This window comes from Zea mays, chromosome 1, assembly GCF_902167145.1.
Source record: "Zea mays cultivar B73 chromosome 1, Zm-B73-REFERENCE-NAM-5.0, whole genome shotgun sequence".
Lineage (NCBI taxonomy): Eukaryota > Viridiplantae > Streptophyta > Magnoliopsida > Poales > Poaceae > Zea > Zea mays.
In genome coordinates, this window is record NC_050096.1 from 81,421,372 (window position 1) to 81,437,559 (window position 16,188).

Sequence of the window (16,188 nt, forward strand, 5' to 3'; positions counted from 1 at the left end):
CATTGAATATGGTGGGTGGAAGGGGTATAAATAGCCCTCACCCACCAACTAGCCGTTACAGGCATCTCACTGCGCAATGGCGCACCGGACAGTCCGGTGCGCCACCGGTGCGCCACCGGTGCGCCAACGGTCGTTTCCAACAGCTAGTTCTGACAGATAGCCGTTGGACTCATGGCACACCGGACAGTGAACAGTCACTGTCCGGTGCACACCGGACAGTCCGGTGCGATGTCCGGTGCGCCACTAAAATTCCTTTCTGAAACAGGCGCTCTCGGGTTTCTGCGAAGGGAAGCTTCTTCCCCGGGCCAGCCTGGCCCCGCCTGGCAGAGGGTGCACCGGACAGTCCGGTGCCCCAGGGCCAGAAACCCTACTTCTTGTTTTTCAGCTGTTTTTAAATCGGTTTTCGTTCTAACTTATGGGTGAGTTCTAGAGTGACACCTAGCACTGTATGTGAGTGTGATTGTGCACCAACACTACACTAGAACTCTCTTGGTCAAACTACTCATCGACAACCCCTCTTTATAGTACGGCTAAAAGAGAATAAAAGACCTAACTAAATCGCAAGTGTCCACATCTCCTTGACACTCGGACTCCGTAGAGCTTCACCTTTTGTTTCATCGTTTTAGCCGTCGCTTCGAGTTCTTATCTCCGGGATTGTTTTCACGTTGTAGTACTTCTACCTGTCATGCGACCTAACTTACCATTTGTCTCTGCAAAACATACGTTAGTCACATATAATATTACGTTGTCATTAATCACTAAAACCAACCAGGGGCCTAGATGCTTTCAGAGATGGCCCAGGTGTACAATGGGGGGTGTAGAAGTATGCTAACGTGTCCGGCAGAGAGGAGCCATAGTCCTATGTACATGCCGACGTGGCTGTCGGAGAGGTGTTAGAGCCCTGTTCATGTGATGTCGTGGCCGTCAGAGGAGCGCCTGAGCCCTGTAGAAGCACAGCTGTCGAGGCTGTCGGGACCTTGCTGACGTCTCCTTGCTTCCGTAAGGGGCTGGGAACCGCCGTCGTCATGGAGCACGCGGGGTGCCATCATTACTTGTTTACCGGGGCGAGCCAGATGGGACGCCGGTCTTGTTCCCCGTAGCCTGAGCTAGCTAAGGGTAGGGTAATGATGTACCCCCCTGTAACGTGGTCGGTCCGAGCCCAAGGTCGGGCGAGGCGGTGACTCCTCCGAGGTCGAGGCTGAGTCCGAGCCCTGGGGTCGGGCGAGGCGGAGACCGTCTTCCGAGGTCGAGGCTGAGTCCAAGCCCTGGGGTCGGGCGAGGCGGAGACCGTCTTCCGAGGTCGAGGCGGGGGCCGAGCCTTAGGGTCGGGCGAGGCGGAGCTTCCTATGGCGCCCGAGGCTGGACTTGGCTGCTGTCAGCCTCACCCTGTCGGGTGGCACAGCAGTCGAAGCAGCGCAGGCGGCGCTGTTTTCCTGTCAGGTCAGTCAGTGGAGGGGCGAAGTGACTGCGGTCACTTCGGCCTTGTCGACTGAGGAGCGCGCGTCAGGATAAGGTGTCAGGCGATCCTTGCATTGAATGCTCCTGCGATACGGTCGGTTGGCGAGGCGATCTGGCCAAGGTCGCTTCTCCGCGAAGCCTGTCTGAGCTGGGCCTCGGGCGAGTCGAAGGTGCGCCCGTTGCTTGAGGAGGCCCTCGGGCGAGGCGTGAATCCACCTGGGTATACTGTTCCTGCCCGAGGCTGGGCTCGGGTGAGGCGAGATCGTGTCCCTTGAGTGGACGGAGCCTTGACCTGAATTGCGCCCATCAGGCCTTTGCAGCTTTGTGCTGATGGTGGTTACCAGCCGAGTTTAGGAGTCTTGGGGTACCTCTAATTATGGTCCCCGACAAAAAGCAATATGCGTCACCATGTGCTTTTTCTCAATATTTTTCCCACTGGTTTTTTGGAGTTTTAACGATGCATGTGTTGGTCGTGATATTCCCCCAAGGGGGAGTTTTAAGTAACCCTGGTTAGAGTTGTGTGGGCAAATACCGACTTTACCCCTGAGGGGTCTCACGTTTTTATATAAGGAACATGTACACTCCTCATAATATATAGATCAGAAAGAGACTAGAGGCCTAACCCTATATCTTGTGTCTCGTGTGTTTTCTCTGTCGTGCTTATGGGAAGGGAGACGAGTCCTCTACAGCTTCTTGCGCCTATGATGCTGACACAAAGAAAGGGAGCGGATGATGATTCGTGGTAACGTAGTTCTCAACGCGCACACGACTGTTCTGTAATGTACTGTATGCGTTCGGCGACGCGACGCGCACGGCGCACCATTCCGCGGCCACGAAGAGCACAATCCTGTTCGCCACGCCATGCCTCTCCACGCCCGCGCACCGCCGCTCCGCCACTCCCACCTTCTACTCACCGCCGCCACCGCTCGGCTCCGCCCGTGCGCAGCGCCAGCGACCAAGCCCCGCCGCCGCTCCCTCGTCCTCGTCCGCGCCTCCAGCTCGGACCCTCCGCAGCAGCAGCTCAACCTCTCCGTGCTCCGCTTCACCCTCGGTACCAGCCCTCGCCTCTTCTCCCTCCACCTCGTACGTAAGCCGCCGGCGTCTAGCTGGCCCCGGTAAACCACGTCTCCTTACTTATGGCGCAGGGATTCCGGGGCTGGACGAATCGTACCTCCCCCGGTGGATAGGCCTCGGTTTCGGCGCGCTCGTCGTGCTCAACCACCTCCTCTCTGCGTCCCCGACGCCCGCGCAGCTCGTCGGTCCTCGGCGACTCCTCCTCACCCCCCTCCGTCCCCTTTCTTCACCCGTAACCGTCCCGCGTAACTGGTTGTGCCCGCCTACTCGCAGAGGTCCGAGGCTGTGGGGCTGTGCCTGGCCGCGTTCTCGGCGACGCTGCCGTTCCTGGGGAGGTTCCTTGAGGTGGGAAAAGGGACATTTCTCTGTGCGTTGCGCTGCGATGGCATCGGACTGAGAGTTGTGCGATTGGGATTTTGGTTGTCGCTGCAGGGCGCTGATGCTGCCAGCCGAGTGCCGTTGCCCGAGGGGAGCATCCAAGTATTCGTCATGTCTGAGAACCTGTCAGCTGTGCAGAAGGAGGACATGGCGTGGGCGTCGTACGTCCTGCTCCGGAACACAAACACCACGTCTGTGGTATGAATTCGGATTCTTATTATCCTTTTGACTTGGAATTGAACTTGATGGAATTCAGCATACCATCAGAGGCTGAAGTTAGTATATGCAGCAATAACAAAATCTTCTCAGGTTTGCTGTTGTGGATGGTTTGATAATGTCGATTGGTCTAGTACATTTTCCATTTCTTGTGTGGATCTTGTTAAAATAATTGCAATTTTTACACTGGTCAAACGATCAGAGCCTTAATGTGTCTTAATTCCCCCCCCCCCTAGGTCATAGCAATTGGGGATCTCTTGTGCGTACGAGGATACTGGAATCCACCTGCAAATACTTCAAAATATTCCACGATCGAGTGGTTCAAAAGTCAGATGCAGCAACTAGGACTTGTTGATTTGAGGGGTGCTTTATACTTCCCTAATTCGTCAGGTAAGTGTATCACTCTATCCTAGCAGAATATTCCGATATTTGTTGACACAAAGTGCTGATCTACTAGTCCACATGCTAATCATTAGTTTTGCCTCAAGGTTTGGTTGCAGAACAGAGCTCTGCAACTATAACCATTTATATCTGACTGAATTCAATACCATATTATTAGTATTTAGTTACCAGTATTGGGGTGCACTTGTATTCACCTCAATCTATATGTATTGGGGTGGATTGGAGCGGAGGATTAACTAATTTCCACCCCAATGCACTCCAATACATTAATATGAGTGCAGCAAAACAAGCCCTCATATAGTTTTGTGGATATCTTTTATTATTCCAAATTCAAGATGTATAATCTAGGAATTTTAGTTTATTTCATGATTATATGGTCATTGAAGTTTCATAAGATTTCCTTTCCCTTGTTTGACGTGTCTAGGAAAGTTTCTCTTACGCTGTCAATCATGCTACTCTGACCAGATTCTCAGCTTGCGAAGATTCTGCCAGATGGGATTCTTTCTGTGCTAGCGCAACCTATTCTGAGTCCTGATCCAGCTAATAATGAAACAAAAACTGAAGGTGTCATCCTGTTGGCCTGCAATGCAAATTATGCATATAGTGAGAAAGATAGGGCTTGGATAAGAACAGTTGCAGACAAATTTCAACGTGCTTAATTTAGAGGTACCAAAGGTATTCCTACATCTTTAAATGAGATCTCTTGTTTTCATCAATCCAAACTTTCTGTTTCACATCAGAAGATATTGTTTTTTCTGGACAAGCCAGTTTAGCCATCATTCGAGTTCTAGACAAAAATACAGAAGAATTATGTTGCTGTGTTTACTTTCGACTTTATATTAGCTTCATATGATATTGTTAAACAACTTCTAAATTTTTGACAGAAATGTTGACAGTCAGGCAGTACTGGAAAATGGACCGGGAAAGATTGGGGAGTGTAAAGTAGACTGACTGGTCCAAGAAGGATTTGGAGTCTTGGCAACGTGGACTGAGCAGAATAAGAGAGTTTTGCAGTTGGGAGGAAATCAGCATTAAGCTACTGTTTATTAGGGTTGGCGCTAGTTGAAGCAAAATAGTCCAGCAATAGTTTGTTCAGTTGGCTAGAGACTATGTGGTGATGTGTTTGGTTTGTCTCTGTGCCTCTTGCTTTGGTATGTATGTCTGATTGGATTTGGCATTGAAGCAGAAAGGCTGCTCCAGAGATTAGTGACATGTGCAAAGTAGCAATGCTGTCATAATTTACGCATACTCCAGCCCAATTGAGGCAGTTGATCACCTGGCTGCATTTATATAAGCAGTAAAAGCATTTTTAGTTCAAAGTGTTGTCACATTTAAGATTGCAAATACTGCTGATCAATCACATTCCTTCATATATGTACCTAGATTTTCTATTGCAGGCTTGCAGCTAGTGACCTTTTCAGTTGCTATTGCTAGTATACACAAACTTAACAGACAAGGGAAATGTTTGAATCTTCTGAAATAACCATACATGAATGTTCAAATGTTTTTTTATTGATTACTTCAGTCATACTTTTCCTCTGTGTCCAAAACCCCTGCATTTCTCCTGATTGTTGAGCTGACAAGTGGTGAGTGCTGACTACACTTTCCTGACCTTTAATTTGATCGTTCAAAAATACAATGCCTTTTCTCATGCGACTTCTACATCTCATAGTTAGTGGTAAAGTTAGTGTATCAAATATCGATTAACCTCAAGCACACAACCTTCCACACATTTAGAATTTCAATTTTGTCATGCAATGTTAAGATTTCGCTGCATTATGTATTAAGTTAAACATGTGAAAGCTCTCTTGTGGGTTTTGGTGTTTAGATGACAACCCAATTAAAGGACTAACAAGTGTGCTAAGTGTTGAACAGGTGCTTAATGCAAAGCTAACAGGGTTCAACACAAGTGAACAAGTGTGATGGTCCAAAGACTAGATTATCTATAGATAATGGACATCACAAGCAAGATAGACATTGCTTAAGTGAGACTCGATGTGCGTAACTCAGAGACAACCGATCAAGCCAAGGATGGAGGTAAGAAGAGCTTCGAGGTACCGAGTGCATGGGAGAAGGTCAAGGAGACCAGAAACCCAAAGACAGGGGTGAAGAAGAAGACTTGCAAAGTCAAGGTTGATCGAGTTAAGAAGAGTTATGATGCATCAAGGATCACTACATAAGGACATGACTTACAACCAATGAGGCAACATCTATAGTTATGTGGTGTAAGTCATAAGGCTCAAGACCAAGCTCGGGAAGTAAACGAGGTGGTTGGAGCTCAGATATGTCAATCTAGATCAAGTCAAGTTGACTTGATGGTTTAGAGTCCAACATCGACCTCAAACATGCCAAATTGGGTAAAACGATGAAAAATGTTAAGTATGTAAGGTTTGAGTGTTCAACCATTTTGCATACACCTCTTACTACAAGTTTGGTGCCTTGGTTTGCTCTCTAACTCTTTCTGTAGAGAAAGTGCCATTCTAATCTCTGTTTGAGGAGAAACAGAAAAACTAGGAGAAGAACAAGAAAGAGGTAAGTTTCTAGGACTAAATCAATTGGATTATACTCTAAATGTGTTTGTTTAAGTCTCAGGAAAATCCTCCCAAAAGTTGAAGTCAAATGGAGAAAGAACGGAGGAAAAAGCACTTAGTGTGATGTTGGCTGGTGCACAGGACAGTGAATAGTAACTCTGTCCGGTGCACAGGATAGTGAATAGTGACCTGTCCGGTGCATAGGACAGTGAATAGTCACTCTGTCCGGTGCACATAACAGTGAATAGTGACATGTCCGGTGCACAGGACAGTGAATAGTGACATGTCCGGTGCACAGGATAGTGAATAGTGACCTGTCCGGTGCATAGGCCAGTGAATAGTAACATGTCAGGTGCACAGTCCAATGAATAGTAACATGTCCGGTGCACAGGACAGTGAATAGTGACATGTCCGGTGCACAGGACAGTGAATAGTGACATGGCCGGTGCACAGGACAGTAAATAGTAACCTGTCCGGTGCACCAACGGCTAGCTGTTCCAGAGAAGGAAACTATCAATCAGATCCGTTACTGTTCACTGTCCGGTGCGCCACCGGACAGTCCGGTGCACTCGCAACCAGGGAAGGCTGGGAGCTTCCAAATGAAGCTCCAACGGCTCCTAGGCCCTTTGGGGCTATAAAAGGGACCTCTAGGCGCCTCAAACAAGTACACAAGTGCAGCCAACAAGTCCATACATCATTTGGATCAATTCTTTCTCTCCCTCTCTTGTGTATCTCTCTAGTTTGTGTAGAGGCGAAGTTATAAGCCTTTAGAGAGAGGGGAAGTGCTGCCGAGAGCAAGAGCAATATCTTGAGCGCATTGTTACTCTGCCGGAGTGCTGTCGAGAAGATTGTAAGCAGCCACAACATCGTTGTAACTGATATCAACATAGTGGAAGGCTCTATCTGTCGCACTGACAGATCTGAGCAAACGGAGGAAGGAGTTGAAATAGACTCCAAGCCAAGTTGTGGCTAACTCCAACGAGGACTAGGCAAACATTTCAGGCTTGGCCGAACCTCGGGATAAATCCTTGTGTATGTGTGCTCTGCTCTGTGTTGTGTGCTGTTTCTCTGTCTTATTTTTTGTTTATACTTGCACTTCAATATTTATATGTGGTTCAAGCTGTCTTCGAAGTGTAGGGTATTTTAAGACAGGAAATTCTATTCCGCTGCAACCTATTCGAAGGGTCTTTCATTTCACTATGATCCAGCCTTCGAGTAGAGTAAGAATTTCTAGTTTTAAAGTGATAATTATTATTCGCCTATTCACCCCCCTCTAGGCGACATCCAGATCCTATTCCCGGGCATAGGGAACTTTCAACATGTCGTTGGGTTCCTTTCAAAATTTAAAAAACAACAACAGTACAATATAGTTATCTTATTATACATTGCTCTCCAAAAGTCGTTGAGGCTTTGTTTGGCTACTCTAGTATTAACCCTAATCCATGTTAAGGTGGATTGGGGTTAATACTAGAGTAGCCATGAAGAATGGAAACTATCATCGTTATGACCTAGTGCATTTGGAAAAGCAGGAATAATTGGATTTTCAACGAGACCCCGCCCACGGTGGATGCGTGTCGGGAAATGTTTAAAAGAGAAATGAGTCTTGTGTGCCACCGAGTTAAACCAGAGATAGGTGATAAAATTAGCAATTATATTCAATGCTCTGTATCGTAATCATATTTTCCTTTAACTGTAAATTGTTCATATTTAGTCAAGAAATAATAAAATATTGTAGGTCCTCACTACAGTAACTTAACTTCAAAAAATACTAGAGTAGCCAAACAAAACCTGAAAGGGAGAAAAATGTCATTGTGTTACACATACGAGTAACATTTAAATTAAACACATTGGAAAACAATTCAGCTACATATTCGGTGAGTGACATAAGGCAACCGATGACGATAAGATAGTTTCGTGTATGTATGAACCAGATTATTAATGGTCGAATAGCTTCGGACGCTGAACATAGAAAGGGCACAAACAAATACATCATCTGTCTATAAATGTTGGTCATTCTCACTTTTCGAAGAGTCAACCATTTTTAACTTTGACCACATTTTTAACTATGAGCTCTGCCTTGAGAGCTTTCTTGCACTTCCGCAGTTATTGCCAAATAAGGTCATCTCCAACAGATCCTCTATCCCATCCTCAATCTCATTCCATATTTTAAGCTTCACTTTGCAAACAGTGTCAAACAATGTCATCTACAATTTTGTGTCCCTATTTTACACGATACACTGAAGACAACCTAAGAGGGAGCACATGTGCCATTGTAAAGTAAAAGAGAAGCATGTAGTTCAAAGGTGTCGGGGATAAGATCACTGGGCTCCTGGGGCCATACGTCAGCGGGAGGACGAGGAAAAGGCCTGCCTCGGAAGGATCCACCTCTGGATAGTCCCCAGACATCGAGCCCGGGATCGAGCGAGGCGGAGCCAGAAGGGGGTTGAGCGAGTTGAAATGTTAATTTGAACTGTTTATTGTCCCTTCATCCACTTGAACCAGCATACACTGCACTAGTTGAACTGTTAATTTGACTTTATTTCGAAGTTTTTGGCGAAAATTTCAGGTGTAGCTTATTCAACCCCCTCTAGGCTACTTTCACCTTCCTTGCTCTTCATGTGCACCTTGAGCCAAGACCACCTTTGTCCTTGCTAGATGGTACATATTAAGATGACCACTTTTGCCTTGACACCCATCTCTTTAGAAGCTCTACAATGTAAAAGTTCTAGCAGTATCAAAGAGCACATTGAAGAAGCAACCATTGTGGCTCAAGTGGATGAAGGGACAATTAAAAAAACCTGACTCGAGTGAACGAGGATATTCCAGTGACCGGTGAAGATGAATAGTGTTGAGCTGAAGAAGACAGAGACGCTCTTAGGCCTCAGAAACGAGTTATTTAAATATTGAAAAGTCATGCGTGAAAGAAGGTCATTGAAGGTATATGCGAGACTTGAGTATATTGACAATGCCAACCTTGTTTGCCTTGGTAATAATGATGACACTCCTTAGCCGAAGAAATATGAGATTGTGGTGTTTAAGAGTTTTTTTGTTGGACTTCATTTTCTAGTGCATCTGATGGCTGTAGTGGTGATGAAGAAGTATGAGATACATTTTCACCAGTTAACTCCTAGCACAGTAATGCGCCTAGGGTGTTTATTTGGACGGTCCAAAGCTAACTGACCGAAGTGAGCACAAAATGCTTATGACGAGTGCATGAACTACATTATCATACAAAGGACCATGGAAAGGAGGGTCTTAACGTCAACTTTGAATGCTATAACTTCCACTAGCGTCAGGAGTCTTCAGCTCTAGTGCTAGCATACCACAACAATTGGTCAAACAATATACTTTTCATCAGCTCTGGCTCGTCAGCCAAAAAAACTCTCAAAACATAGTGAAAATTAGATTAAATTAAACCATCCTTAATAGAGAAAACCTCAGTAAACACACAAACAGAGAATTGCAACCACAGAGTAAGCTTAAATGAGCTATTTGTGCAATGTGATGTTGAGAGAGATTTTATATACTAGTGCATTGCGCGCGCTTGCACGCGTGTTGGACCTTTTTTTTACAAGCATGTTTATTTCAAATAAAGTTTACATGAATATGTAGAACATCTGCTATGTGTCACTCGAACATCTGCTATGTGTCAGGTATGTGCTTCAAATATCTTCAAATAGAATCAACTATGTTGGCACACATTTTTTATATGCATGTGTCAGTAAAAGGAGTTTCCGCAGCAACATGGAGAATGGTTGTTGTAAGGTAAATAAGTATCTAAGAACAAGATAAGAGGCAGGCAAATTAAGTTTACCTACAGTATTTGCTGCTGAAATTTCGACGATTTTTTTTGTTACTAATAGCAGTAGTAATACAAATTTAGATTACAATACATAGCAGTTTGCATTAAAGTAGTGTACTTCAGTGTCCAGTAATAGTGTGTTTGTAAAGATTGCATAAACAATACAGTTCTGGGAAGGCTTTAACAGTAGGTTCATATGTACACAAAAGTCTTATGACCAAAAGTGATGCAGCCTCTCTCGCATAGACAAACACAGTTTTGGGAAGGCTTTAACAAACACAAAAGTCTTATGACCAAAAGTGATGCAGCCTCTCTCGCATAGACAAACACGGTTTTGGGAAGACTTCAACAACGGGTTCATATGTACACAAATGAGTTACAAAGCATTCAACGTTGATGAAAAGTGGTGCGTCAGTTAGGAATATTAATTCAATGAGGACCTGTAAGAAAAATACCTTATTGGCTGTTACTGTCTCGATAAGTTTAGAACGAGCTTGGATCTTGAAAGTCGCCTAGAGAGGGGTGAATAGGGCGAATCTGAAATTTATAAACTTAAGCACAACTACAAGTCGGGTTAGCGTTAGAAATATGAACGAGTCCGAGAGAGAGGGTGAAAAACAAATCGCGGGCAAAATAAAGAGTGAGACACGATGATTTGTTTTACCGAGGTTCGGTTCTTGCAAACCTACTCCCAGTTGAGGTGGTCACAAAGACCGGGTCTCTTTCAACCCTTTCCCTCTCTCAAACGGTCACGTAGACCGAGTGAGCTTCTCTTCTCAATCAAACGGGACACAAAGTCCCCGCAAGGACCACCACACAATTGGTGTCTCTTGCCTCGGTTACAATTGAGTTGATCACAAGAAAGAATGAGAAAAAGAAGCAATCCAAGCGCAAGAGCTCAAATGAACACAAGTCACTCTCTCACTAGTCACTATTTGATTTGGAATGAACTATGGACTTGGGAGAGGATTTGATCTCTTTGGTGTGTCTTGTATTGAATGGTATAGCTCTTGTAAGGTGTAGGAAGTTGGAAAACTTGGATGCAATGAATGGTGGGGTGGTTGGGGTATTTATAGCCCCAACCACCAAAAGTGGTCGTTGGGAGGCTGTCTGTCGCATGGCGCACCGGACAGTCCGGTGCGCCAGCCACGTCAGCCAGGCGTTGGGTTCTGACCGTTGGAGCTCTGACTGGTGGGGCCTCTGGGCTATCCGGTGGTGCACCGGACAGGTCCTGTAGACTGTCTGGTGCCCCTTCTGCGTGTGCTCTGACTCTGGCGCGCACTGTAGCGCATTTAATGCGGTTGCAGTCGACCGTTGGCGCGAAGTAGTCGTTGCTCCGCTGGCACACCGGACACTGTCCGGTGCTTCACCGGACTGTCCGGTGAATTATAGCGGAGTGGCCTCCCATTTTCCCGAAGGTAGCGAGTTCAGCGTCAAGTTCCCTGGTGCACCGGACACTGTCCGGTGGCACACCGGACAATCCGGTGCGCCAGACCAGGGTGCCTTTGGGATGTCTTTAGCTCTCTTTATTTGAACCCATCTTTGGTCTTTTTATTGGCTTGTTGTGAACCTTTGGCACCTGTAAAACTTATAGACTAGAGCAAACTAGTTAGTTCAATTATTTGTGTTGGGCAATTCAACCACCAAAATCAATTTAGGAAAAGGTGTAAGCCTATTTCCCTTTCAATCTCCCCCTTTTTGGTGATTGATGCCAACACAAACCAAAGCAAATATAGAAGTGCATAATTGAACTAGTTTGCATAATGTAAGTGCAAAGGGGTTACTAAGTGTTTGAACCAATAAATTCTCATAAGATATGCATGGATTGTTTCTTTATATTTTTAACATTTTGGACCACGCTTGCACCACATGTTTTGTTTTTGTAAATTCTTTTGTAAATACTTTTCAAAGTTCTTTTGCAAATAATCAAAGGTAAATGAATAAGATTTTGAGAAGCATTTTCAAGATTTGAAATTTTCTCCCCATGTTTCAAATGCTTTTCCTTTGACTAAGCAAAACTCCCCCTCAATCAAATCCTCCTCTTAGTGTTCAAGAGGGTTTTAGATATTAGTTTTTGAAGAGGTTGAACCAATTTGAAATTCTATCAACAATAAGATACCGATTGAAAAATCATCAATTGAAAAATCTTTTCTTAATTCAAAAATTTGAAAATTGGTGGTGGTGCGGTCCTTTTGCTTTGGGCTAATATTTTCTCCCCCTTTGGCATGAATCGCCAAAAACGGATACTTGAGTGAAATATAAGCCCTTTTACTTTCTCTCCCTATGGTAAACAACATAAGAGTGAAGATTATACCAAAGTAGGAGAGCGGCGCGGAGCGACGGCGAAGGATGAGTAAATTGATGGAGTGGAGTGGAAGCCTTTGTCTTCGCCGAAGACTCCAATTCCCTTTCAATCTATGACTTGGTTTGAAATACACTTGAAAACACATTAGTCATAGCATATAAAAGAGACATGATCAAAGGTATATTAATGAGCTATGTATGCAAGATATCAAAAGAAGTTCCGAGAATCAAGAATATTTAGCTCATGCCTAAGTTTGTTAAATGTTTGTTCATCTAATGGCTTGGTAAAGATATCGGCTAATTGTTCCTTGGTGTTAATATTTGCAATCTCGATATCCCCCTTTTGTTGGTGATCCCTTAGAAAATGATACCGAATGGCTATGTGTTTAGTGCGACTATGTTCAACGGGATTATCCGCCATGCGGATTGCACTCTCATTATCACATAGAAGAGGAACTTTGGTTAATTTGTAACCATAGTCCCTAAGGGTTTGCCTCATCCAAAGTAATTGCGCGCAACAATGGCCTGCGGCAATATACTCGGCTTCGGCGGTAGAAAGAGCTACGAAATTTTGCTTCTTTGAAGCCCAAGACACCAGAGACCTTCCCAAGAACTGGCAAGTCCCTGATGTGCTCTTTCTATTAATTTTACACCCCGCCCAATCGGCATCCGAATAACCAATTAAATCAAATGTGGATCCCCGAGGGTACCAAAGCCCAAACTTAGGAGTATAAACTAAATATCTCAAGATTCCTTTTACGGCCGTAAGGTGAGCTTCCTTAGGGTCGGCTTGGAATCTTGCACACATGCATACGGAAAGCATAATATCCGGTCGTGAAGCACATAAATAGAGTAAAGAACCTATCATCGACCGGTATACATTTTAATCTACTGATTTACCTCCCGTGTCGAGGTCGAGATGCCCATTGGTTCCCATGGGTGTCTTGATGGGCTTGGCATCCTTCATCCCAAACTTGTTTAGAATGTCTTGAATATACTTCGTTTGGCTAATGAAGGTGCCCTCTTGGAGTTGCTTCACTTGAAATCCCAAGAAGTACTTTAACTCCCCCATCATAGACATCTCAAATTTTTGTGTCATGATCCTACTAAATCCTTCACAAGTAGATTCGTTAGTAGACCCAAATATAATATCATCAACATAAATTTGGCATACAAACAAATCATTTTTAAGTGTTTTAGTAAATAGAGTAGGATCGACCTTTCCGACTTTGAAGCCATTAGTGATAAGAAAATCTCTTAGGCATTCATACCATGCTCTTGGGGCTTGCTTGAGCCCATAAAGCGCCTTAGAGAGTTTATATATGTGATTAGGATACTCACTATCTTCAAAGCCGGGAGGTTGCTCAACATAGACCTCTTCCTTGATTGGTTCATTGAGGAAGGCACTTTTCACGTCCATTTGATAAAGCTTAAAGCCATGGTAAGTAGCATAGGCAAGTAAAATGCGAATTGATTCTAGCCTAGCTATGGGTGCATAGGTTTCACCGAAATCCAAACCTTCGACTTGTGAATACCCCTTGGCCACAAGTCGGGCTTTGTTCCTTGTCACCACACCATGCTCATCTTGCTTGTTGCGGAAAACCCTCCTACAACATTTTGGTTAGGACGTGGAACTAAATGCCATACCTCATTCCTAGTGAAGTTGTTGAGCTCCTCTTGCATCGCCACCACCCAATCCAAATCTTGAAGTGCTTCCTCTACCCTGTGTGGCTCAATAGAGGAAACAAAAGAGTAATGTTCACAAAAATGAGCAACACGAGATCGAGTAGTTACCCCCTTTTGAATGTCGCCGAGGATGGTGTTCACGGGGTGATCTCGTTGGATTGCTTGGTGGACTCTTGGCTGTGGCGGCCTTGGAACTTGTTCATCTTCCTTATCTTGATCATGGGCATCTCCCCCTTGATCATTGCTCTCCTCTTGAGGCGGCTCATTGTCTTGATCTTCTCCTTCATCATCTTGAGCCTTATCCTCATCTTGAGTTGGTGGAGATGCTTGCATTGAGGAAGATGGTTGATCTTGTGTATTTGGAGGCTCTTCGAATTCCTTAGGACACACATCCCCAATGGACATGTTCCTTAGCGCGACGCACGAAGCCTCTTCATCATCTAGTTCATCAAGATCAACTTGCTCTACTTGAGAGCCGTTAGTCTCATCAAACACAATGTCACAAGAAACTTCAACTAGTCCAGAGGACTTGTTAAAGACTCTATATGCCCTTGTGTTTGAATCATATCCTAGTAAAAATCCTTCTACAGCCTTAGGAGCAAATTTGGATTTTCTACCTCTTTTAACAAGAATAAAGCATTTGCTACCAAAGACTCTAAAATATGAAACATTGGGCTTTTTACCGGTTAGAAGTTCATATGATGTCTTCTTAAGGATTCGGTGTAGATACAATCGGTTGATGGCGTAGCAAGTGGTGTTGACCGCCTCTGCCCAAAACCAATCTGAAGTCTTGTACTCATCAAGCATGGTCCTTGCCATGTCCAATAGAGTTCTATTCTTCCTCTCCACTACACCATTTTGTTGTGGCGTGTAGGGAGAAGAGAACTCATGCTTGATGCCCTCCTCCTCAAGGAAGCCTTCAATTTGTGAGTTCTTGAACTCCGTCCCGTTGTTGCTTCTAATTTTCTTGATCCTTAAGCCGAACTCATTTTGAGCCCGTATCAAGAATCCTTTTAAGGTCTCTTGGGTATGAGATTTTTCCTGCAAAAATAACACCCAAGTGAAGCGAGAATAATCATCCACAATAACTAGACAGTACTTACTCCCGCCGATGCTTATGTAAGCTATCGGGCCGAATAGGTCCATGTGTAGGAGCTCGAGTGGCCTGTCGGTCGTCATGATGTTCTTGTGTGGATGATGAACACCAACTTGCTTCCCTGCCTGACATGCGCTACAAACCCTGTCTTTCTCAAAATGAACATTTGTTAGTCCCAAAATGTGTTCTCCCTTTAGAAGTTTGTGAAGATTCTTCATTCCAACATGTGCTAGTCGGTGATGCCAGAGCCAGCCCATGTTAGTCTTAGCAATTAAGCAAGTGTCGAGTTCAGCTCTATCAAAATCTACTAAGTATAGCTGACCCTCTAACACCCTTAAATGCTATTGAATCATCACTTCTTCTAAAGACAGTAACACTTGTATCCGTAAAAAGACAGTTGTAACCCATTTTACATAATTGCGAAACTGAAAGCAAGTTATAATCTGAAGAATCTACAAGAAAAACATTGGAAATGGAATGTCAGGTGATATAGCTATTTTACCCAATCCTTTGACCAATCCTTGATTTCCATCCCCGAATGTGATAGCTCGTTGGGGATCTTGGTTTTTCTCATAGGAGGATAACATCTTCTTCTCCCCTATCATATGGTTTGTGCACCCGCTGTCGATGATCCAACTTGAGCCCCTAGATGCATAAACCTACAAAACAAGTTTAGTTCTTGATTTTAGGTACCCAAACGGTTTTGGGTCCTTTGACATTAGATACAAGAACTTTGGGTACCCAAACACAAGTCTTTGACCCCTTGTGCTTGCCCCCAACATACTTGGCAACTACTTTACCGGATTTGTTAGTCAAAACATAGGATGCATCAAAAGTTTTAAATGAAATGTTAGAATCATTTGATGCAATAGGAGTTTTCTTCTTAGGCAATTTTGCACGGGTTGATTGCCTAGAGCTAGATGTCTCACCCTTATACATAAAAGCATGATTAGGGCCAGAGTGAGACTTCCTAGAGTGAATTCTCCTAATCTTATGCTCGGGATAGCCGACAGGGTACAAAATGTAACCCTCGTTATCCAGAGGCATGGGAGCCTTGCCCTTAACAAAGTTAGACAATCGTTTAGGAGGGGCATTAAGTTTGACATTGTCTCCCTTTTGGAAACCAATGCCATCCTTGATGCCAGGACGTCTCCCACTATAGAGCATGCTTCTAGCAAATTTAAATTTTTCATTTTCTAAGTCATGCTCATTAATTTTGGTATTAAGTTGAGCTATGTGAT

General features: G+C 44.4%; 1 protein-coding gene across 8 annotated transcripts; it reads left to right on the top strand.

Annotated features, from left to right (window-relative positions):
• Positions 1–2,232: 2,232 nt before the first annotated feature.
• On the top strand, positions 2,233–4,902 carry LOC100194324 (photosynthetic electron transport 2). 8 transcript variants are annotated; one of them, XR_560777.3, is made up of 7 exons: positions 2,233–2,509; positions 2,604–2,713; positions 2,806–2,877; positions 2,965–3,108; positions 3,363–3,516; positions 3,953–4,203; positions 4,413–4,902. XR_560777.3 is itself a non-coding variant. In XM_008666131.3 (7 exons), exons 1-6 carry the CDS (start codon positions 2,320–2,322, stop codon positions 4,185–4,187), a joined length of 864 nt encoding a protein of 287 aa, XP_008664353.1. In that variant the 5' UTR covers positions 2,233–2,319; the 3' UTR covers positions 4,188–4,203; positions 4,425–4,902. The 8 variants fall into 8 exon arrangements, 6 of the variants coding, with proteins under 6 accessions (XP_008664353.1, XP_008664311.1, XP_008664373.1 ...); XR_004855351.1 differs by having other exon boundaries at positions 3,953–4,194; XM_008666131.3 differs by having other exon boundaries at positions 3,994–4,203; positions 4,425–4,902.
• Positions 4,903–16,188: the final 11,286 nt, after the last annotated feature.